General features: G+C 48.0%; 1 protein-coding gene across 1 annotated transcript in view; it reads right to left on the bottom strand.

Moving 5' to 3' along the window:
• TRIM54 (tripartite motif containing 54) overlaps positions 1–25,299 on the bottom strand; it is a 73,704-nt gene that overhangs the window by 8,761 nt on the left and 39,644 nt on the right. Inside the window, exon 7 of the mRNA XM_075201014.1 lies at positions 4,745–4,869. Within this exon, the coding sequence (XP_075057115.1) occupies positions 4,745–4,869 (125 nt within the window). The remainder of the gene's footprint in view (positions 1–4,744; positions 4,870–25,299) is intronic.

Genomic DNA, 25,299 nt, shown 5'->3' with positions numbered 1-25,299 from the left:
CTATATTACAGGGGAATCTATAGTGTCAGAGCTCCCCCCAGTGGCAGATCAGTGATGATCCAATCTGTCCTTTCTCACTGTCCCCTATGTACTACATTACAGGGGAATCTATAGTGTCAGAGCTCCCCCCAGTGGCAGATCAGTGAAATTCCTTCCTGTCCCCTCTGTACTACATTACAGGGGAATCTATAGTGTGAGCTCCCCCAGTGGCAGATGAGTGATATTCCATCCTGTCTTTCCTCACTGTCCCCTCTGTATTACATTACAGGGGAATCTAGAGAGTCAGAGCTCCCCCTAGTGGCAGATCAGTGATAATCCATACTGTCCTTCCTCACTGTTCCCTCTGTACTACATTACAGGGGAATCTATAGTGTCAGAGCGCCCCCCAGTGGCAAATCAGTGATAATCCAATCTGTCCTTTCTCACTGTTCCCTATGTACTACATTACGTGGGAAGCTATAGTGTCGGAGCTCCCCCCAGTGGCAGATCAGTGATATCCATCCTGTCCTTCCTCACTGTCCCTTCTGTACTACATTACAGGGGAAGCTATAGTGTCGGAGCTCCCCCCAGTGGCAGAACAGTCAATGATATTTCACAATAATATTCTGAGAGACTGATAGTGACATTTTCTTTATATATTTCGTCCACATCGGCACTAAGGGTACTTAGAGAAATTCAGTCTGTCATCAGTATTGCTCAGTGTACTTGTAAGCCAATCAGAATGATGAATGAGGTGACAGAGGTGATTCCTAACAGGGCTCTGCTCCCGGGCCAGGATTCCTCTGCTGTACATACGGGTTATTACGGTGTATTTATAGTGTATCACTGTAGAAAAAGATCTGGGGGATTTCAAGCCAGGTTCCAGGTGTTTCCTTCATGGTTCCCCTCTCAAGGCAGTCTGAACCAGGCACTTTGTATAAAGGATTTTATGGAGCACGTTATGTGTAACATAGCAGCTCTTTGTTGTCTGGCCTATAGGGGCACAGAACACTACTGCCCCCTACCTGCTGGGGGGCTGGGTATAGTATGACCAGTACTGGGAGGACTGAGGAGAGGGTGCTAGGGCCACAGAACACTACTGCCCCCTACCTGCTGGGGGGCTGGGTATAGTATGACCAGTACTGGGAGGACTGGGGAGAGGGTACTAGGGGCACAGAACACTACTGCCCCCTACCCCCTGGGAGGCTGGGTATAGTATGACCAGTACTGGGAGGACTGGGGAGAGGATACTAGGGACACAGAACACTACTGCCCCCTACCTGCTGGGCGGCTGGGTATAGTATGACCAGTACTGGGAGGACTGGGGAGAGGGTACAAGGGGCACAGAACACTACTGCCCCCTACCTGCTGGGGGCCTGGGTATAGATATGACCAGTACTGGGAGGACTGGGGAGAGGGTACTAGGGGCACAGAACACTACTGCCCCCTACCTGCTGGGGGGCTGGGTATAGTATGACCAGTACTGGGAGGACTGGGGAGAGGGTACTAGGGGCACAGAACACTACTGCCCCCTACCTGCTGGGGGGCTGGGTATAGATATGACCAGTACTGGAAGGACCGAGGAGAGGGTACAAGGGGCACAGAACACTATTGACCCTACCCCCTGGGGGGCTGGGTATAGTATGACCAGTACTGGGAGGACAGAGAAGAGGGTGCTAGGGACACAGAACACTACTGCCCCCTACCTGCTGGGGGGCTGGGTATAGTATGACCAGTACTGGGAGGACTGAGAAGAGGGTACTAGGGACACAGAACACTACTGCCCCCTACCTGCTGGGAGGCTGGGTATAGTATGACCAGTACTGGGAGGACTGGGGAGAGGGTGCTAGGGACACAGAACACTACTGCCCCCTACCTGCTGGGGGGCTGGGTATAGTATGACCAGTACTGGGAGGACTGAGAAGAGGGTACTAGGGACACAGAACACTACTGCCCACTACCTGCTGGGAGGCTGGGTATAGTATGACCAGTACTGGGAGGACTGGGGAGAGGGTGCTAGGGGCACAGAACACTACTGCCCCCTACCTGCTGGGAGGCTGGGTATAGTATGACCAGTACTGGGAGGACTGGGGAGAGGGTACTAGGGGCACAGAACACTACTGCCCCCTACCTGCTGGGAAGCTGGGTATAGTATGACCAGTACTGGGAGGATTGAGGAGTGGGTGCTAGGGGCACAGAACACTACTGCCCCCTACCTGCTGGGAGGCTGGGTATAGTATGACCAGTACTGGGAGGACTGGGGAGAGGGTACTAGGGGCACAGAACACTACTGCCCCCTACCCCCTGGGGGGCTGGGTATAGTATGACCAGTACTGGGAGGATTGAGGAGTGGGTGCTAGGGGCACAGAACACTACTGCCCCCTACCTGCTGGGAGGCTGGGTATAGTATGACCAGTACTGGGAGGACTGGGGAGAGGGTACTAGGGGCACAGAACACTACTGCCCCCTACCCCCTGGGGGGCTGGGTATAGTATGACCAGTACTGGGAGGATTGAGGAGTGGGTGCTAGGGGCACAGAACACTACTGCCCCCTACCTGCTGGGAGGCTGGGTATAGTATGACCAGTACTGGGAGGACTGGGGAGAGGGTACTAGGGGCACAGAACACTACTGCCCCCTACCCCCTGGGGGGCTGGGTATAGTATGACCAGTACTGGGAGGACTGGGGAGTGGGTGCTAGGGGCACAGAACACTACTGCCCCCTACCTGCTGGGAGGCTGGGTATAGTATGACCAGTACTGGGAGGACTGGGGAGAGGGTACTAGGGACACAGAACACTACTGCCCCCTACCTGCTGGGAGGCTGGGTATAGTATGACCAGTACTGGGAGGACTGGGGAGAGGGTACTAGGGGCACAGAACACTACTGCCCCCTACCCCCTGGGGGGCTGGGTATAGTATGACCAGTACTGGGAGGATTGAGGAGTGGGTGCTAGGGGCACAGAACACTACTGCCCCCTACCTGCTGGGAGGCTGGGTATAGTATGACCAGTACTGGGAGGACTGGGGAGAGGGTACTAGGGGCACAGAACACTACTGCCCCCTACCCCCTGGGGGGCTGGGTATAGTATGACCAGTACTGGGAGGATTGAGGAGTGGGTGCTAGGGGCACAGAACACTACTGCCCCCTACCTGCTGGGGGGCTGGGTATAGTATGACCAGTACTGGGAGGATTGAGGAGTGGGTGCTAGGGGCACAGAACACTATTGACCCTACCCCCTGGGAGGCTGGGTATAGTATGACCAGTACTGGGAGGACTGAGAAGAGGGTGCTAGGGGCACAGAACACTACTGCCCCCTACCTGCTGGGAGGCTGGGTATAGTATGACCAGTACTGGGAGGACTGGGGAGAGGGTGCTAGGGACACAGAACACTACTGCCCCCTACCTGCTGGGAGGCTGGGTATAGTATGACCTGTACTGGGAGGACTGGGGAGAGGGTACTAGGGGCACAGAACACTACTGCCCCCTACCTGCTGGGAGGCTGGGTATAGTATGACCAGTACTGGGAGGACTGGGGAGAAGGTACTAGGGGCACAGAACACTATTGCCCCCTACCTGCTGGGGGGCTGGGTATAGTATGACCAGTACTGGGAGGACTGGGGAGAGGGTACAAGGGGCACAGAACACTACTGCCCCCTACCTGCTGGGGGGCTGGGTATAGTATGACCAGTACTGGGAGGACTGAGGAGAGGGTACTAGGGGCACAGAACACTACTGCCCCCTACCTGCTGGGGGGCTGGGTATAGTATGACCAGTACTGGGAGGACTGAGGAGTGGGTGCTAGGGGCACAGAACACTACTGCCCCCTACCTGCTGGGGGGCTGGGTATAGTATGACCAGTATGGAAGGACTGAGGAGAGGGTACAAGGGGCACAGAACACTACTGCCCCCTACCTGCTGGGAGGCTGGGTATAGTATGACCAGTACTGGGAGGACTGGGGAGAGGGTACAAGGGGCACAGAACACTACTGCCCCCTACCTGCTGGGAGGCTGGGTATAGTATGACCAGTACTGGGAGGACTGAGGAGTGGGTGCTAGGGGCACAGAACACTATTGCCCCCTACCTGCTGGGGGGCTGGGTATAGTATGACCAGTACTGGGAGGACTGGGGAGAGGGTACAAGGGGCACAGAACACTACTGCCCCCTACCTGCTGGGGGGCTGGGTATAGTATGACCAGTACTGGGAGGACTGGGGAGAGGGTACTAGGGGCACCTAAGTGATCCAAGCTGGTGGCACATACACCCATCTATATGATATACAAACAGGGTCATAGAGGGGAATTTCTTTTGTACAATAATTTTACATATCTTTAGGGCATTTCCCCTTTTTCAACAAATGGGTCCAACGACTCATTTATGTACAATATCCCATTTCTGGGTGACCCAAACAGTGACCCTATGAGATACATTTACACCACAAATTTACATAACATAATGATTTTCATGATTAATTTCTAAAATGATGGTGAACACAACAAGCAGTGATGTTATGTCAGGTACCTGTTCATATGAAGTTATCCCCCCATCACTGCCCGTCCCTGGCCACACCACAAATACATATAGAAATCCATATCCGCAATAGACACAATATAAGTGGACTTAATGCTACTTCCTTAGGCACAAGCCTTTATTCTTCTCCCAGAATCCTTTGCTTGTCTAACCTACACAACTAAATCCCCCATTAGTAAATCTATGGATGATGGGATTGCCTGTTGTATTGACTTCTCCGGAATAGACTTTTTACCTGTGTGGAAGTCAATCGTCCTCAGCATCTCAGACACACAGTCCACATTGACACAAAGGTGGTCCATGTTTTCATAGCCGGGGTCTGGACGGTCTATCGTTGAAACCTTGGACATGTCTGTGATCCTGTGGAAGAAATAAGGATGTGTTAACCAGAGAAAGAAACAATAAGCACCAGAAATATGTAGATGGAGCAAGTGGAGCATCCGGGGCAGAGAAATCACATCGATGCCTCGTCTGTGTGCATTGGGCCGGAGTCATTAAGGAACCTAAATGGCGATTTTCTGTACAATCTGCAAAATCAATCTGCACGCGCCCAGAAGCAGAGCATACATTACAGAATGCAGCCACGTTCAATGAATCCGCAAGAGCAAACGACACTTGGTACAGCCTACAATTTCTGGGAGGGAACAGGGCGGGGAAGGGGCGTATGTACGTAGTCAATGTACAGTAAGGACGTATGTACGTAGTCAGTGTACAGTAAGGACGTATGCACGTAGTCAGTATACAGTAAGGACGTATGCACGTAGTCAGTATACAGTAAGGGCGTATGCACGTTGTCAGTGTACAGTAAGGGCGTATGTACGTAGTCAGTGTACAGTAAGGACGTATGTACGTAGTCAATGTACAGTAAGGACGTATGCACGTAGTCAGTATACAGTAAGGACGTATGCACGTAGTCAGTATACAGTAAGGGCGTATGCACGTTGTCAGTGTACAGTAAGGGCGTATGTACGTAGTCAGTGTACAGTAAGGACGTATGCACATAGTCAGTGTACAGTAAGGACGTATGCACGTAGTCAGTATACAGTAAGGACGTATGTACGTAGTCAATGTACAGTAAGGGCGTATGTACGTAGTCAGTGTACAGTAAGGACGTATGCACATAGTCAGTGTACAGTAAGGACGTATGCACGTAGTCAGTATACAGTAAGGGCGTATGCACGTTGTCAGTGTACAGTAGGGACGTATGGCCGTAGTCAGTGTACAGTAAGGACGTATGCACATAGTCAGTGTACAGTAAGGGTGTATGTACGTAGTCAATGTACAGTAAGGACGTATGCACATAGTCAGTATACAGTAAGGACGTATGCACGTAGTCAGTATACAGTAAGGGTGTATGTACGTAGTCAGTGTACAGTAAGGACGTATGTACGTAGTCAGTGTACAGTAAGGACGTATGCACGTAGTCAGTGTACAATAAGGACGTATGCACGTAGTCAGTATACAGTAAGGACGTATGCACGTAGTCAGTGTACAGTAAGGACGTATGTACGTAGTCAGTATACAGTAAGGACGTATGCACGTAGTCAGTATACAGTAAGGACGTATGTATGTAGTCAGTGTACAGTAAGGGTGTATGTACGTAGTCAATGTACAGTAAGGACGTATGCACATAGTCAGTATACAGTAAGGACGTATGCACGTAGTCAGTATACAGTAAGGGTGTATGTACGTAGTCAGTGTACAGTAAGGACGTATGTACGTAGTCAGTGTACAGTAAGGACGTATGCACGTAGTCAGTGTACAGTAAGGACGTATGCACGTAGTCAGTATACAGTAAGGACGTATGCACGTAGTCAGTGTACAGTAAGGACGTATGCACATAGTCAGTGTACAGTAAGGACGTATGTACGTAGTCAATGTACAGTAAGGGCGTATGTACGTAGTCAGTGTACAGTAAGGACGTATGCACATAGTCAGTGTACAGTAAGGACGTATGCACGTAGTCAGTATACAGTAAGGGCGTATGCACGTTGTCAGTGTACAGTAGGGACGTATGGCCGTAGTCAGTGTACAGTAAGGACGTATGCACATAGTCAGTGTACAGTAAGGGTGTATGTACGTAGTCAATGTACAGTAAGGACGTATGCACATAGTCAGTATACAGTAAGGACGTATGCACGTAGTCAGTATACAGTAAGGGTGTATGTACGTAGTCAGTGTACAGTAAGGACGTATGTACGTAGTCAGTGTACAGTAAGGACGTATGCACGTAGTCAGTATACAGTAAGGACGTATGCACGTAGTCAGTGTACAGTAAGGACGTATGTACGTAGTCAGTATACAGTAAGGACGTATGCACGTAGTCAGTATACAGTAAGGACGTATGTATGTAGTCAGTGTACAGTAAGGGTGTATGTACGTAGTCAGTGTACAGTAAGGACGTATGTACGTAGTCAGTGTACAGTAAGGACGTAGTCAGTGTACAGTAAAGACGTAGTCAGGGTACAGTAAGGACGTATGTACGTAGTCAGTGTACAGTAAGGACGTATGTACGTAGTCAGTGTACAGTAAGGACATAGTCAGTGTACAGTAAAGACGTAGTCAGGGTACAGTAAGGACGTATGTACGTAGTCAATGTACAGTAAGGACGTATGTACGTTGTCAGTGTACAGTAAGGACGTATGGCCGTAGTCAGTGTACAGTAAGGACGTATATATGTAGTCAGTGTACAGTAAGGGCGTATGGACGTAGTCAGGGTACAGTAAGGACGTATGTACGTAGTCAGTGTACAGTAAGGACGTATGGCCGTAGTCAATGTACAGTAAGGACGTATGTACGTTGTCAGTGTACAGTAAGGACGTATGGCCGTAGTCAGTGTACAGTAAGGACGTATGCACGTAGTCAGGGTACAGTAAGGACGTATGCACGTAGTCAGTGTACAGTAAGGACGTATGCACGTAGTCAGTGTACAGTAAGGACGTATGTATGTAGTCAGTGTACAGTAAGGACGTATGAACGTAGTCAGTGTACAGTAAGGACGTATGCACGTAGTCAGTGTACAGTAAGGACGTATGCACGTAGTCAGTGTACAGTAAGGACGTATGCACGTAGTCAGTGTACAGTAAGGACGTATGTATGTAGTCAGTGTACAGTAAGGACGTATGTACGTAGTCAGTGTACAGTAAGGGCGTATGTACGTAGTCAGTGTACAGTAAGGACGTATGCACATAGTCAGGGTACAGTAAGGACGTATGTATGTAGTCAGTGTACAGTAAGGACGTATGCACGCAGTCAGTGTACAGTAAGGACGTATGCACGTAGTCAGTGTACAGTAAGGACGTATGTACGTAGTCAGTGTACAGTAAGGACGTATGTACGTAGTCAGTGTACAGTAAGGGCGTATGTACGTAGTCAGTGTACAGTAAGGACGTATGCACATAGTCAGTGTACAGTAAGGGTGTATGTACATAGTCAGTGTACAGTAAGGGTGTATGCACGTAGTCAGTGTACAGTAAGGACGTATGCACATAGTCAGTGTACAGTAAGGGTGTATGTACATAGTCAGTGTACAGTAAGGGTGTATGCACGTAGTCAGTGTACAGTAAGGGTGTATGTACGTAGTCAGTGTACAGTAAGGGCGTATGTACGTAGTCAGTGTACAGTAAGGGCGTATGCACGTAGTCAGTGTACAGTAAGGGTGTATGCATGCAGTCAGTGTACAGTAAGGACGTATGGCCGTAGTCAGTGTACAGTAAGGGCGTATATACGTAGTCAGTGTACAGTAAGGACGTATGCACGTAGTCAGTGTACAGTAAGGACGTATGCACGTAGTCAGTGTACAGTAAGGACGTATGGCCGTAGTCAATGTACAGTAAGGACGTATATACGTAGTCAGTGTACAGTAAGGGCGTATGGACGTAGTCAATGTACAGTAAGGACGTATGTACGTTGTCAGTGTACAGTAAGGATGTATGGCCGTAGTCAGTGTACAGTAAGGACGTATGGCCGTAGTAAGTGTACAGTAAGGACGTATGCACGTAGTCAGGGTACAGTAAGGACGTATGCACGTAGTCAGTGTACAGTAAGGACGTATGTACGTAGTCAGTGTACAGTAAGGACGTATGTACGTAGTCAGTGTACAGTAAGGACGTATGCACGTAGTCAATGTACAGTAAGGACGTATGCACGTAGTCAATGTACAGTAAGGACGTATGGACGTAGTCAGTGTACAGTAAGGGTGTATGCACGTAGTCAGTGTACAGTAAGGACGTATGGACGTAGTCAGTGTACAGTAAGGACGTATGGACGTTGTCAGTGTACAGTAAGGACGTATGTACGTAGTCAGTGTACAGTAAGGACGTATGCACGTAGTCAGTGTACAGTAAGGACGTATGCACGTAGTCAGTGTACAGTAAGGACGTATGGACGTAGTCAGTGTACAGTAAGGACGTATGCACGTAGTCAGTGTACAGTAAGGACGTATGTACGTAGTCAGTGTACAGTAAGGACGTATGCACGTAGTCAGGGTACAGTAAGGACGTATGTACGTAGTCAGTGTACAGTAAGGACGTATGCACGTAGTCAGTGTACAGTAAGGACGTATGCACGTAGTCAGTGTACAGTAAGGACGTATGCACGTAGTCAGGGTACAGTAAGGACGTATGCACGTAGTCAGGGTACAGTAAGGACGTATGTACGTAGTCAGGGTACAGTAAGGACGTATGCACGTAGTCAGGGTACAGTAAGGACGTATGTACGTAGTCAGGGTACAGTAAGGACGTATGCACGTAGTCAGTGTACAGTAAGGACGTATGTACGTAGTCAGGGTACAGTAAGGACGTATGCACGTAGTCAGGGTACAGTAAGGACGTATGTACGTAGTCAGGGTACAGTAAGGACGTATGCACGTAGTCAGTGTACAGTAAGGACGTATGGACGTAGTCAGTGTACAGTAAGGACGTATGCACGTAGTCAGGGTACAGTAAGGGCGTATGCACGTAGTCAGGGTACAGTAAGGACGTATGTACGTAGTCAGGGTACAGTAAGGACGTATGTACGTAGTCAGGGTACAGTAAGGACGTATGCACGTAGTCAGTGTACAGTAAGGACGTATGGACGTAGTCAGTGTACAGTAAGGACGTATGGACGTAGTCAGTGTACAGTAAGGATGTAGTCAGGGTACAGTAAGGACGTATGGACATAGTCAGTGTACAGTAAGGACGTATGGACGTAGTCAGGGTACAGTAAGGATGTAGTCAGGGTACAGTAAGGACGTATGGACGTAGTCAGTGTACAGTAAGGACGTATGGACGTAGTCAGTGTACAGTAAGGACGTATGTACGTAGTCAGTGTACAGTAAGGACGTATGTACGTAGTCAGGGTACAGTAAGGACGTATGCACGTAGTCAGGGTACAGTAAGGACGTATGTACGTAGTCAGTGTACAGTAAGGACGTATGCACGTAGTCAGTGTACAGTAAGGACGTATGCACGTAGTCAGTGTACAGTAAGGACGTATGGACGTAGTCAGTGTACAGTAAGGACGTATGGACGTAGTCAGTGTACAGTAAGGACGTATGCACGTAGTCAGGGTACAGTAAGGACGTATGCACGTAGTCAGGGTACATTAAGGACGTATGCACGTAGTCAGGGTACAGTAAGGGCGTATGCACGTAGTCAGGGTACAGTAAGGACGTATGCACGTAGTCAGGGTACAGTAAGGACGTATGCACGTAGTCAGTGTACAGTAAGGACGTATGCACGTAGTCAGTGTACAGTAAGGACGTATGCACGTAGTCAGTGTACAGTAAGGACGTATGGACGTAGTCAGGGTACAGTAAGGACGTATGCACGTAGTCAGGGTACAGTAAGGACGTATGTACGTAGTCAGGGTACAGTAAGGACGTATGCACGTAGTCAGGGTACAGTAAGGACGTATGTACGTAGTCAGGGTACAGTAAGGACGTATGCACGTAGTCAGTGTACAGTAAGGACGTATGGACGTAGTCAGTGTACAGTAAGGACGTATGGACGTAGTCAGTGTACAGTAAGGACGTATGCACGTAGTCAGGGTACAGTAAGGGCGTATGCACGTAGTCAGGGTACAGTAAGGACGTATGGACGTAGTCAGTGTACAGTAAGGACGTATGTACGTAGTCAGTGTACAGTAAGGACGTATGCACGTAGTCAGGGTACAGTAAGGACGTATGCACGTAGTCAGGGTACAGTAAGGACGTATGTACGTAGTCAGTGTACAGTAAGGACGTATGCACGTAGTCAGTGTACAGTAAGGACGTATGGACGTAGTCAGTGTACAGTAAGGACGTATGGACGTAGTCAGTGTACAGTAAGGACGTATGCACGTAGTCAGTGTACAGTAAGGACGTATGTACGTAGTCAGTGTACAGTAAGGACGTATGCACGTAGTCAGGGTACAGTAAGGACGTATGTACGTAGTCAGTGTACAGTAAGGATGTATGCACGTAGTCAGTGTACAGTAAGGACGTATGCACGTAGTCAGTGTACAGTAAGGACGTATGGACGTAGTCAGTGTACAGTAAGGACGTATGGACGTAGTCAGGGTACAGTAAGGACGTATGCACGTAGTCAGTGTACAGTAAGGACGTATGGACGTAGTCAGTGTACAGTAAGGACGTATGGACGTAGTCAGTGTACAGTAAGGACGTATGCACGTAGTCAGGGTACAGTAAGGACGTATGTACGTAGTCAGGGTACAGTAAGGACGTATGCACGTAGTCAGTGTACAGTAAGGACGTATGTACGTAGTCAGTGTACAGTAAGGACGTATGGACGTAGTCAGTGTACAGTAAGGATGTAGTCAGGGTACAGTAAGGACGTATGGACATAGTCAGTGTACAGTAAGGACGTATGGACGTAGTCAGGGTACAGTAAGGATGTAGTCAGGGTACAGTAAGGACGTATGGACGTAGTCAGTGTACAGTAAGGACGTATGTACGTAGTCAGTGTACAGTAAGGACGTATGTACGTAGTCAGGGTACAGTAAGGACGTATGCACGTAGTCAGGGTACAGTAAGGACGTATGTACGTAGTCAGTGTACAGTAAGGACGTATGCACGTAGTCAGTGTACAGTAAGGACGTATGCACGTAGTCAGTGTACAGTAAGGACGTATGGACGTAGTCAGTGTACAGTAAGGACGTATGGACGTAGTCAGGGTACAGTAAGGACGTATGCACGTAGTCAGGGTACATTAAGGACGTATGCACGTAGTCAGGGTACAGTAAGGGCGTATGCACGTAGTCAGGGTACAGTAAGGACGTATGCACGTAGTCAGGGTACAGTAAGGACGTATGCACGTAGTCAGTGTACAGTAAGGACGTATGCACGTAGTCAGTGTACAGTAAGGACGTATGCACGTAGTCAGTGTACAGTAAGGACGTATGGACGTAGTCAGGGTACAGTAAGGACGTATGCACGTAGTCAGGGTACAGTAAGGACGTATGTACGTAGTCAGGGTACAGTAAGGACGTATGCACGTAGTCAGGGTACAGTAAGGACGTATGTACGTAGTCAGGGTACAGTAAGGACGTATGCACGTAGTCAGTGTACAGTAAGGACGTATGGACGTAGTCAGTGTACAGTAAGGACGTATGGACGTAGTCAGTGTACAGTAAGGACGTATGCACGTAGTCAGGGTACAGTAAGGGCGTATGCACGTAGTCAGGGTACAGTAAGGACGTATGGACGTAGTCAGTGTACAGTAAGGACGTATGTACGTAGTCAGTGTACAGTAAGGACGTATGCACGTAGTCAGGGTACAGTAAGGACGTATGCACGTAGTCAGGGTACAGTAAGGACGTATGTACGTAGTCAGTGTACAGTAAGGACGTATGCACGTAGTCAGTGTACAGTAAGGACGTATGGACGTAGTCAGTGTACAGTAAGGACGTATGGACGTAGTCAGTGTACAGTAAGGACGTATGCACGTAGTCAGTGTACAGTAAGGACGTATGTACGTAGTCAGTGTACAGTAAGGACGTATGCACGTAGTCAGGGTACAGTAAGGACGTGTGTACGTAGTCAGTGTACAGTAAGGATGTATGCACGTAGTCAGTGTACAGTAAGGACGTATGCACGTAGTCAGTGTACAGTAAGGACGTATGGACGTAGTCAGTGTACAGTAAGGACGTATGGACGTAGTCAGGGTACAGTAAGGACGTATGCACGTAGTCAGGGTACAGTAAGGACGTATGTACGTAGTCAGGGTACAGTAAGGACGTATGCACGTAGTCAGGGTACAGTAAGGACGTATGTACGTAGTCAGGGTACAGTAAGGACGTATGCACGTAGTCAGTGTACAGTAAGGACGTATGGACGTAGTCAGTGTACAGTAAGGACGTATGGACGTAGTCAGTGTACAGTAAGGACGTATGCACGTAGTCAGGGTACAGTAAGGACGTATGTACGTAGTCAGGGTACAGTAAGGACGTATGCACGTAGTCAGTGTACAGTAAGGACGTATGTACGTAGTCAGTGTACAGTAAGGACGTATGGACGTAGTCAGTGTACAGTAAGGATGTAGTCAGGGTACAGTAAGGACGTATGGACATAGTCAGTGTACAGTAAGGACGTATGGACGTAGTCAGGGTACAGTAAGGATGTAGTCAGGGTACAGTAAGGACGTATGGACGTAGTCAGTGTACAGTAAGGACGTATGGACGTAGTCAGTGTACAGTAAGGACGTATGTACGTAGTCAGTGTACAGTAAGGACGTATGTACGTAGTCAGGGTACAGTAAGGACGTATGCACGTAGTCAGGGTACAGTAAGGACGTATGTACGTAGTCAGTGTACAGTAAGGACGTATGCACGTAGTCAGTGTACAGTAAGGACGTATGCACGTAGTCAGTGTACAGTAAGGACGTATGGACGTAGTCAGTGTACAGTAGGGACGTATGGACGTAGTCAGTGTACAGTAAGGACGTATGCACGTAGTCAGGGTACAGTAAGGACGTATGCACGTAGTCAGGGTACATTAAGGACGTATGCACGTAGTCAGGGTACAGTAAGGGCGTATGCACGTAGTCAGGGTACAGTAAGGACGTATGCACGTAGTCAGGGTACAGTAAGGACGTATGCACGTAGTCAGTGTACAGTAAGGACGTATGCACGTAGTCAGTGTACAGTAAGGACGTATGCACGTAGTCAGTGTACAGTAAGGACGTATGGACGTAGTCAGGGTACAGTAAGGACGTATGCACGTAGTCAGGGTACAGTAAGGACGTATGTACGTAGTCAGGGTACAGTAAGGACGTATGCACGTAGTCAGGGTACAGTAAGGACGTATGTACGTAGTCAGGGTACAGTAAGGACGTATGCACGTAGTCAGTGTACAGTAAGGACGTATGGACGTAGTCAGTGTACAGTAAGGACGTATGGACGTAGTCAGTGTACAGTAAGGACGTATGCACGTAGTCAGGGTACAGTAAGGGCGTATGCACGTAGTCAGGGTACAGTAAGGACGTATGGACGTAGTCAGTGTACAGTAAGGACGTATGTACGTAGTCAGTGTACAGTAAGGACGTATGCACGTAGTCAGGGTACAGTAAGGACGTATGCACGTAGTCAGGGTACAGTAAGGACGTATGTACGTAGTCAGTGTACAGTAAGGACGTATGCACGTAGTCAGTGTACAGTAAGGACGTATGGACGTAGTCAGTGTACAGTAAGGACGTATGGACGTAGTCAGTGTACAGTAAGGACGTATGCACGTAGTCAGTGTACAGTAAGGACGTATGTACGTAGTCAGTGTACAGTAAGGACGTATGCACGTAGTCAGGGTACAGTAAGGACGTATGTACGTAGTCAGTGTACAGTAAGGACGTATGCACGTAGTCAGTGTACAGTAAGGACGTATGCACGTAGTCAGTGTACAGTAAGGACGTATGGACGTAGTCAGTGTACAGTAAGGACGTATGGACGTAGTCAGGGTACAGTAAGGACGTATGCACGTAGTCAGGGTACAGTAAGGACGTATGTACGTAGTCAGGGTACAGTAAGGACGTATGCACGTAGTCAGGGTACAGTAAGGACGTATGTACGTAGTCAGGGTACAGTAAGGACGTATGCACGTAGTCAGTGTACAGTAAGGACGTATGGACGTAGTCAGTGTACAGTAAGGACGTATGGACGTAGTCAGTGTACAGTAAGGACGTATGCACGTAGTCAGGGTACAGTAAGGGCGTATGCACGTAGTCAGGGTACAGTAAGGACGTATGTACGTAGTCAGGGTACAGTAAGGACGTATGCACGTAGTCAGGGTACAGTAAGGACGTATGTACGTAGTCAGGGTACAGTAAGGACGTATGCACGTAGTCAGTGTACAGTAAGGACGTATGGACGTAGTCAGTGTACAGTAAGGACGTATGGACGTAGTCAGTGTACAGTAAGGACGTATGCACGTAGTCAGGGTACAGTAAGGGCGTATGCACGTAGTCAGGGTACAGTAAGGACGTATGTACGTAGTCAGGGTACAGTAAGGACGTATGCACGTAGTCAGTGTACAGTAAGGACGTATGTACGTAGTCAGTGTACAGTAAGGACGTATGGACGTAGTCAGTGTACAGTAAGGATGTAGTCAGGGTACAGTAAGGACGTATGGACATAGTCAGTGTACAGTAAGGACGTATGGACGTAGTCAGGGTACAGTAAGGATGTAGTCAGGGTACAGTAAGGACGTATGGACGTAGTCAGTGTACAGTAAGGACGTATGGACGTAGTCAGTGTACAGTAAGGACGTATGTACGTAGTCAGTGTACAGTAAGGATGTATGTACGTAGTCAGGGTACAGTAAGGACGTATGCACGTAGTCAGGGTACAGTAAGGACGTATGTACGTAGTCAGTGTACAGTAAGGACGTATGCACGTAGTCAGTGTACAGTAAGGACGTATGCACGTAGTCAGTGTACAGTAAGGACGTATGCACGTAGTCAGTGTACAGTAAGGACGTATGGACGTAGTCAGTGTACAGTAAGGACGTATGGACGTAGTCAGTGTACAGTAAGGACGTATGCACGTAGTCAGGGTACAGTAAGGACGTATGCACGTAGTCAGGGTACATTAAGGACGTATGCACGTAGTCAGGGTACAGTAAGGGCGTATGCACGTAGTCAGGGTACAGTAAGGACGTATGCACGTAGTCAGGGTACAGTAAGGACGTATGCACGTAGTCAGTGTACAGTAAGGACGTATGCACGTAGTCAGTGTACAGTAAGGACGTATGGACGTAGTCAGTGTACAGTAAGGACGTATGGACGTAGTCAGTGTACAGTAAGGACGTATGCACGTAGTCAGTGTACAGTAAGGACGTATGGACGTAGTCAGTGTACAGTAAGGACGTATGGACGTAGTCAGTGTACAGTAAGGACGTATGGACGTAGTCAGGGTACAGTAAGGACGTATGCACGTAGTCAGGGTACAGTAAGGACGTATGTACGTAGTCAGTGTACAGTAAGGACGTATGCACGTAGTCAGTGTACAGTAAGGACGTATGCACGTAGTCAGTGTACAGTAAGGACGTATGGACGTAGTCAGTGTACAGTAAGGACGTATGCACGTAGTCAGGGTACAGTAAGGACGTATGCACGTAGTCAGGGTACAGTAAGGACGTATGCACGTAGTCAGGGTACAGTAAGGACGTATGCACGTAGTCAGGGTACAGTAAGGACGTATGTACGTAGTCAGGGTACAGTAAGGACGTATGCACGTAGTCAGTGTACAGTAAGGACGTATGGACGTAGTCAGTGTACAGTAAGGACGTATGGACGTAGTCAGTGTACAGTAAGGACGTATGCACGTAGTCAGGGTACAGTAAGGGTGTATGCACGTAGTCAGGGTACAGTAAGGACGTATGTACGTAGTCAGGGTACAGTAAGGACGTATGTACGTAGTCAGTGTACAGTAAGGACGTATGCACGTAGTCAGGGTACAGTAAGGACGTATGCACGTAGTCAGGGTACATTAAGGACGTATGCACGTAGTCAGGGTACAGTAAGGACGTATGGACGTAGTCAGCGTACAGTAAGGACGTATGTACGTAGTCAGTGTACAGTAAGGACGTATGTACGTAGTCAGGGTACAGTAAGGACGTATGCACGTAGTCAGGGTACAGTAAGGACGTATGTACGTAGTCAGTGTACAGTAAGGACGTATGCACGTAGTCAGTGTACAGTAAGGACGTATGCACGTAGTCAGTGTACAGTAAGGACGTATGGACGTAGTCAGTGTACAGTAAGGACGTATGGACGTAGTCAGTGTACAGTAAGGACGTATGCACGTAGTCAGGGTACAGTAAGGACGTATGCACGTAGTCAGGGTACATTAAGGACGTATGCACGTAGTCAGGGTACAGTAAGGGCGTATGCACGTAGTCAGGGTACAGTAAGGACGTATGCACGTAGTCAGGGTACAGTAAGGACGTATGCACGTAGTCAGTGTACAGTAAGGACGTATGCACGTAGTCAGTGTACAGTAAGGACGTATGCACGTAGTCAGGGTACAGTAAGGACGTATGCACGTAGTCAGGGTACAGTAAGGACGTATGCACGTAGTCAGGGTACAGTAAGGACGTATGCACGTAGTCAGGGTACAGTAAGGACGTATGCACGTAGTCAGGGTACAGTAAGGACGTATGCACGTAGTCAGTGTACAGTAAGGACGTATGGACGTAGTCAGTGTACAGTAAGGACGTATGGACGTAGTCAGTGTACAGTAAGGACGTATGCACGTAGTCAGGGTACAGTAAGGGCGTATGCACGTAGTCAGGGTACAGTAAGGACGTATGGACGTAGTCAGTGTACAGTAAGGACGTATGTACGTAGTCAGTGTACAGTAAGGACGTATGCACGTAGTCAGGGTACAGTAAGGACGTATGCACGTAGTCAGGGTACAGTAAGGACGTATGTACGTAGTCAGTGTACAGTAAGGACGTATGCACGTAGTCAGTGTACAGTAAGGACGTATGGACGTAGTCAGTGTACAGTAAGGACGTATGGACGTAGTCAGTGTACAGTAAGGACGTATGCACGTAGTCAGTGTACAGTAAGGACGTATGCACGTAGTCAGGGTACAGTAAGGACGTATGTACGTAGTCAGTGTACAGTAAGGACGTATGCACGTAGTCAGTGTACAGTAAGGACGTATGCACGTAGTCAGTGTACAGTAAGGACGTATGGACGTAGTCAGTGTACAGTAAGGACGTATGGACGTAGTCAGGGTACAGTAAGGACGTATGCACGTAGTCAGGGTACAGTAAGGACGTATGTACGTAGTCAGGGTACAGTAAGGACGTATGCACGTAGTCAGGGTACAGTAAGGACGTATGTACGTAGTCAGGGTACAGTAAGGACGTATGCACGTAGTCAGTGTACAGTAAGGACGTATGGACGTAGTCAGTGTACAGTAAGGACGTATGGACGTAGTCAGTGTACAGTAAGGACGTATGCACGTAGTCAGGGTACAGTAAGGGCGTATGCACGTAGTCAGGGTACAGTAAGGACGTATGTACGTAGTCAGGGTACAGTAAGGACGTATGCACGTAGTCAGTGTACAGTAAGGACGTATGTACGTAGTCAGTGTACAGTAAGGACGTATGGACGTAGTCAGTGTACAGTAAGGATGTAGTCAGGGTACAGTAAGGACGTATGGACATAGTCAGTGTACAGTAAGGACGTATGGACGTAGTCAGGGTACAGTAAGGATGTAGTCAGGGTACAGTAAGGACGTATGGACGTAGTCAGTGTACAGTAAGGACGTATGGACGTAGTCAGTGTACAGTAAGGACGTATGGACGTAGTCAGTGTACAGTAAGGACGTATGCACGTAGTCAGTGTACAGTAAGGACGTATGCACGTAGTCAGGGTACAGTAAGGACGTATGTACGTAGTCAGTGTACAGTAAGGATGTATGCACGTAGTCAGTGTACAGTAAGGACGTATGCACGTAGTCAGTGTACAGTAAGGACGTATGGACGTAGTCAGTGTACAGTAAGGACGTATGGACGTAGTCAGGGTACAGTAAGGACGTATGCACGTAGTCAGGGTACAGTAAGGACGTATGTACGTAGTCAGGGTACAGTAAGGACGTATGCACGTAGTCAGGGTACAGTAAGGACGTATGTACGTAGTCAGGGTACAGTAAGGACGTATGCACGTAGTCAGTGTACAGTAAGGACGTATGGACGTAGTCAGTGTACAGTAAGGACGTATGGACGTAGTCAGTGTACAGTAAGGACGTATGCACGTAGTCAGGGTACAGTAAGGGCGTATGCACGTAGTCAGGGTACAGTAAGGACGTATGTACGTAGTCAGGGTACAGTAAGGACGTATGCACGTAGTCAGTGTACAGTAAGGACGTATGTACGTAGTCAGTGTACAGTAAGGACGTATGGACGTAGTCAGTGTACAGTAAGGATGTAGTCAGGGTACAGTAAGGACGTATGGACATAGTCAGTGTACAGTAAGGACGTATGGACGTAGTCAGGGTACAGTAAGGATGTAGTCAGGGTACAGTAAGGACGTATGGACGTAGTCAGTGTACAGTAAGGACGTATGGACGTAGTCAGTGTACAGTAAGGACGTATGTACGTAGTCAGTGTACAGTAAGGATGTATGTACGTAGTCAGGGTACAGTAAGGACGTATGCACGTAGTCAGGGTACAGTAAGGACGTATGTACGTAGTCAGTGTACAGTAAGGACGTATGCACGTAGTCAGTGTACAGTAAGGACGTATGCACGTAGTCAGTGTACAGTAAGGACGTATGGACGTAGTCAGTGTACAGTAAGGACGTATGGACGTAGTCAGTGTACAGTAAGGACGTATGCACGTAGTCAGGGTACAGTAAGGACGTATGCACGTAGTCAGGGTACATTAAGGACGTATGCACGTAGTCAGGGTACAGTAAGGGCGTATGCACGTAGTCAGGGTACAGTAAGGACGTATGCACGTAGTCAGGGTACAGTAAGGACGTATGCACGTAGTCAGTGTACAGTAAGGACGTATGCACGTAGTCAGTGTACAGTAAGGACGTATGGACGTAGTCAGTGTACAGTAAGGACGTATGGACGTAGTCAGTGTACAGTAAGGACGTATGCACGTAGTCAGTGTACAGTAAGGACGTATGGACGTAGTCAGTGTACAGTAAGGACGTATGGACGTAGTCAGTGTACAGTAAGGACGTATGGACGTAGTCAGGGTACAGTAAGGACGTATGCACGTAGTCAGGGTACAGTAAGGACGTATGTACGTAGTCAGTGTACAGTAAGGACGTATGCACGTAGTCAGTGTACAGTAAGGACGTATGCACGTAGTCAGTGTACAGTAAGGACGTATGGACGTAGTCAGTGTACAGTAAGGACGTATGGACGTAGTCAGTGTACAGTAAGGACGTATGCACGTAGTCAGGGTACAGTAAGGACGTATGCACGTAGTCAGGGTACAGTAAGGACGTATGCACGTAGTCAGGGTACAGTAAGGACGTATGCACGTAGTCAGGGTACAGTAAGGACGTATGGACGTAGTCAGTGTACAGTAAGGACGTATGGACGTAGTCAGTGTACAGTAAGGACGTATGCACGTAGTCAGGGTACAGTAAGGGTGTATGCACGTAGTCAGGGTACAGTAAGGACGTATGTACGTAGTCAGGGTACAGTAAGGACGTATGTACGTAGTCAGTGTACAGTAAGGACGTATGGACGTAGTCAGGGTACAGTAAGGATGTAGTCAGGGTACAGTAAGGACGTATGGACATAGTCAGTGTACAGTAAGGACGTATGGACGTAGTCAGGGTACAGTAAGGATGTAGTCAGGGTACAGTAAGGACGTATGGACGTAGTCAGTGTACAGTAAGGACGTATGGACGTAGTCAGTGTACAGTAAGGACGTATGCACGTAGTCAGTGTACAGTAAGGATGTATGTACGTAGTCAGGGTACAGTAAGGACGTATGCACGTAGTCAGGGTACAGTAAGGACATATGTACGTAGTCAGTGTACAGTAAGGACGTATGTACGTAGTCAGTGTACAGTAAGGACGTATGCACGTAGTCAGTGTACAGTAAGGACGTATGCACGTAGTCAGTGTACAGTAAGGACGTATGGACGTAGTCAGTGTACAGTAAGGACGTATGCACGTAGTCAGGGTACAGTAAGGACATATGCACGTAGTCAGGGTACAGTAAGGACGTATGTACGTAGTCAGGGTACAGTAAGGACGTATGCACGTAGTCAGGGTACAGTAAGGATGTATGTACGTAGTCAGGGTACAGTAAGGACGTATGGACGTAGTCAGTGTACAGTAAGGACGTATGGACGTAGTCAGGGTACAGTAAGGATGTAGTCAGGGTACAGTAAGGACGTATGGACGTAGTCAGTGTACAGTAAGGACGTATGGACGTAGTCAGGGTACAGTAAGGATGTAGTCAGGGTACAGTAAGGACGTATGGACGTAGTCAGGGTACAGTAAGGACGTATGGACGTAGTCAGTGTACAGTAAGGACGTATGGACGTAGTCAGGGTACAGTAAGGATGTAGTCAGGGTACAGTAAGGACGTATGGACGTAGTCAGTGTACAGTAAGGACGTATGGACGTAGTCAGTGTACAGGAAGGACGTATGGACGTAGTCAGTGTACAGTAAGGACGTATGCACGTAGTCAGTGTACAGTAAGGACGTATGCACGTAGTCAGTGTACAGTAAGGACGTATGGACGTAGTCAGTGTACAGTAAGGACGTATGCACGTAGTCAGGGTACAGTAAGGACATATGCACGTAGTCAGGGTACAGTAAGGACGTATGTACGTAGTCAGGGTACAGTAAGGACGTATGCACGTAGTCAGGGTACAGTAAGGATGTATGTACGTAGTCAGGGTACAGTAAGGACGTATGGACGTAGTCAGTGTACAGTAAGGACGTATGGACGTAGTCAGGGTACAGTAAGGATGTAGTCAGGGTACAGTAAGGACGTATGGACGTAGTCAGGGTACAGTAAGGACGTATGGACGTAGTCAGGGTACAGTAAGGACGTATGGACGTAGTCAGTGTACAGTAAGGATGTAGTCAGGGTACAGTAAGGACGTATGGACGTAGTCAGTGTACAGTAAGGACGTATGGACGTAGTCAGGGTACAGTAAGGACGTATGGACGTAGTCAGTGTACAGTAAGGATGTAGTCAGTGTACAGTAAGGACGTATGGACGTAGTCAGTGTACAGTAAGGACGTATGGACGTAGTCAGGGTACAGTAAGGACGTATGGACGTAGTCAGTGTACAGTAAGGATGTAGTCAGGGTACAGTAAGGACGTATGGACGTAGTCAGTGTACAGTAAGGACGTATGGACGTAGTCAGTGTACAGTAAGGACGTATGGACGTAGTCAGGGTACAGTAAGGACGTATGGACGTAGTCAGTGTACAGTAAGGATGTAGTCAGGGTACAGTAAGGACGTATGGACGTAGTCAGTGTACAGTAAGGACGTATGGACGTAGTCAGGGTACAGTAAGGACGTATGGACGTAGTCAGTGTACAGGAAGGACGTGCCACGCCTGAGCACACACTCCAGTGTCCGATTCAAGCTCTGGGCATCTCTTTGGTACTCTCAGCCGTATCTCTTGCTCCAGCTATAGGTCAGTGCTGATTACTAGTGATGACGGCTGTGTGTGCAGATAGAACATGTGTTTACAATTAGGAGCAACAGTAAAAATGTATTTTATGCCCAGTAAACCTTCATAACGTCCTAATAAATCTAGAAAGAAAAACACTTTTATATTTTTCAATGTTTAATCATTATTACCTATATATTATATATATATATATTATTGATAGGTGACATAAGATGAATTTTTTTTTTCTGTTTGTTCTTTTGTGACTTTATATTCCACATGTATATTGGAGGTATCCTGCAGTGTGATGTCTGTTAGAGCAGAACAGACCTAGACCCGTATTCATCACCAGACGTATCTTCAAATCCGCTGCTTGTTGAGTTCAGCAGTGCGTATGTCTGATTTTCATTGCGCTCATTATGTGTCCCTTAATGAATCTGGCCCCTTGTGTCCACCAGGTCCCTCGAGGCCCTAACTGGCATCCATCGTGTCCATGACTCCCTGCCACCACACCCAACCACGATGACCATGAGGAGGACATGTGTGGTGCCCTGCAGCTACATCTATAGCATCACAAATAGGATGACATTATCTCTACAGAGCGCATTCTACTCCATCTAATCCGCTGCTCTGTGGAGGGAGGAGGGGGCTGTAAAAGGCTGTGGTGAGTGTAGGACGAAACACAGGGCGGACAATGGAGAAAGAGGATGGGCTCATGGAGAGAAATGTAAGCGGGAAGAAGGATATCAACATGGAAATGTACACTATATTGTACTGATGACACTAGAATGCTCTCTATATATCGTACAGCGGACACTAGGATGCTCTCTGTATTGTATATTGGTCACTAAGATGTTCTCTGTATTGTATATCGGTCACTAGGATGCTCTCTGTATTGTATGGTGGTCACAGGAATGCTATCTATATTGTAATTATCTATATTGTATGGTGGTCACTAGGAATGCTCTCTGTATTGTATGATGGTCACTAGGATTCTCTCTGTAGTAGATGTCGGTCACTCGGCTGTTCTCTATATTGCATATCTGTCATTAGGATGTTCTGTGTATTGTATATTGGTCACTAAGATGTTCTCTGTATTGTATATTGGTCACTAGGATGCTCTCTGTATTGTATGGTGGTCACTAGGATTCTCTCTGTAGTAGATGTCGGTCACTCGGCTGTTCTCTATATTGCATATTACATTGTGGAGCACTGGTAGAAGAGCCTGGGCCACTGGCTTGTGTTTGATCCCACCCATCCCCCTTTCCCAGCGACAAGTTGCCAGCCAGGACCTGCAGTCACCAGTGTCAAATACAGCAGAGAGGTCCAGGAGAATTAGAAGGGAGTAGTGGCCTTTAGATCTAGCTGTGATCTAATCATTGATGACACTGGTCAGTGCTGTGTCTATGGAGCCTAATATGGGACACGGATATGGTAGAAAATGAGGGGACATGATGGGAAAGATGGGACATTGAACATGATAGTACATGATAGGATGTGGAGGAACAATATGACCATGGTGAGACATAATAGGAAAGATGACACACAGGGCATGTCAGGACATTGTAGGAAAGATGAGACACAGGATTTGTTAGGACATGATAGGATGAGGGACAATATGACCATGGCGGGACGTGATATGACAGATAGGACATGAAAGGATGGATAAGACATGGTGGGATGGATAAGACATGGTGGGATGGATAGGACATGATGGGACACATGGTGGGATGGATAGGACATGATGGGACGCATGGTGGGATGGATAGGACATGCAGGGACATGGTGGGATTTATAGGACATGATGGGACACATGATGGAATGGATAGGACATGCAGGGACATGGTGGGATGGATAGGACATGATGGGACACATGGTAGGATGGATAGGACATGATGGGACACATGGTGGGATGGATAGGACATGATGGGACACATGATGGGATGGATAGGACATGCAGGGACATGGTGGGATGACTAGGACATGATGGGACACATGATGGAATGGATAGGACATGCAGGGACATGGTGGGATGGATAGGACATGATGGGACACATGGTAGGATGGATAGGACATGATGGGACACATGGTGGGATGGATAGGACATGATGGGACACATGATGGGATGGATAGGACATGCAGGGACATGGTGGGATGAATAGGACATGATGGGACACATGGTGGGATGGATAGGACATGATGGGACACATGATGGGATGGATAGGACATGCATGGACATGGTGGGATGGATAGGACATGATTGGACACATGGTGGGATGGATAGGACATGATGGGACACATGGTGGGATGGATAGGACATGATGGGACACATGATGGGATGGATAGGACATGCAGGTACATGGTGGGATGAATAGGACATGATGGGACATATGGTGGGATGGATAGGACATGCAGGGACATGGGATTTGTTAGGACATGATAGGATGAGGGACAATATGACCATGGCGGGACGTGATATGACAGATAGGACATGAAAGGATGGATAAGACATGGTGGGATGGATAAGACATGGTGGGATGGATAGGACATGATGGGACACATGATGGGATGGATAGGACATGATGGGACACATGATGGGATGGATAGGACATGCAGGGACATGGTGGGATGAATAGGACATGATGGGACACATGGTGGGATGGATAGGACATGATGGGACACATGATGGGATGGATAGGACATGCAGGGACATGGTGGGATGAATAGGACATGATTGCACACATGGTGGGATAGATAGGACATGATGGGACATATGGTGGGATGGATAGGACATGATGGGACACATGGTGGGATGGATAGGACATGATGGGACACATGATGGGATGGATAGGACATGATGGGACACATGGTGGGATGGATAGGACATAATTGGACACATGGTGGGATGGATAGGACATGATGGGACACATGGTGGGATGGATATGACATGATGGGACACATGATGGGATGGATAGGACATGCAGGGACATGGTGGGATGAATAGGACATGATTGGACACATGGTGGGATAGATAGGACATGATGGGACACATGGTGGGATGGATAGGACATGATGGGACACATGATGGGATGGATAGGACATGCAGGGACATGGTGGGATGAATAGGACATGATGGGACACATGGTGGGATGGATAGGACATAATTGGACACATGGTGGGATGGATAGGACATGCAGGGA

This window comes from Mixophyes fleayi, chromosome 3, assembly GCF_038048845.1.
Source record: "Mixophyes fleayi isolate aMixFle1 chromosome 3, aMixFle1.hap1, whole genome shotgun sequence".
Taxonomy (NCBI): Eukaryota; Metazoa; Chordata; class Amphibia; order Anura; family Limnodynastidae; genus Mixophyes; species Mixophyes fleayi.
Note: the sequence above shows the minus strand (reverse complement) of the source record. Positions and strands in the feature narration are given on the sequence as shown.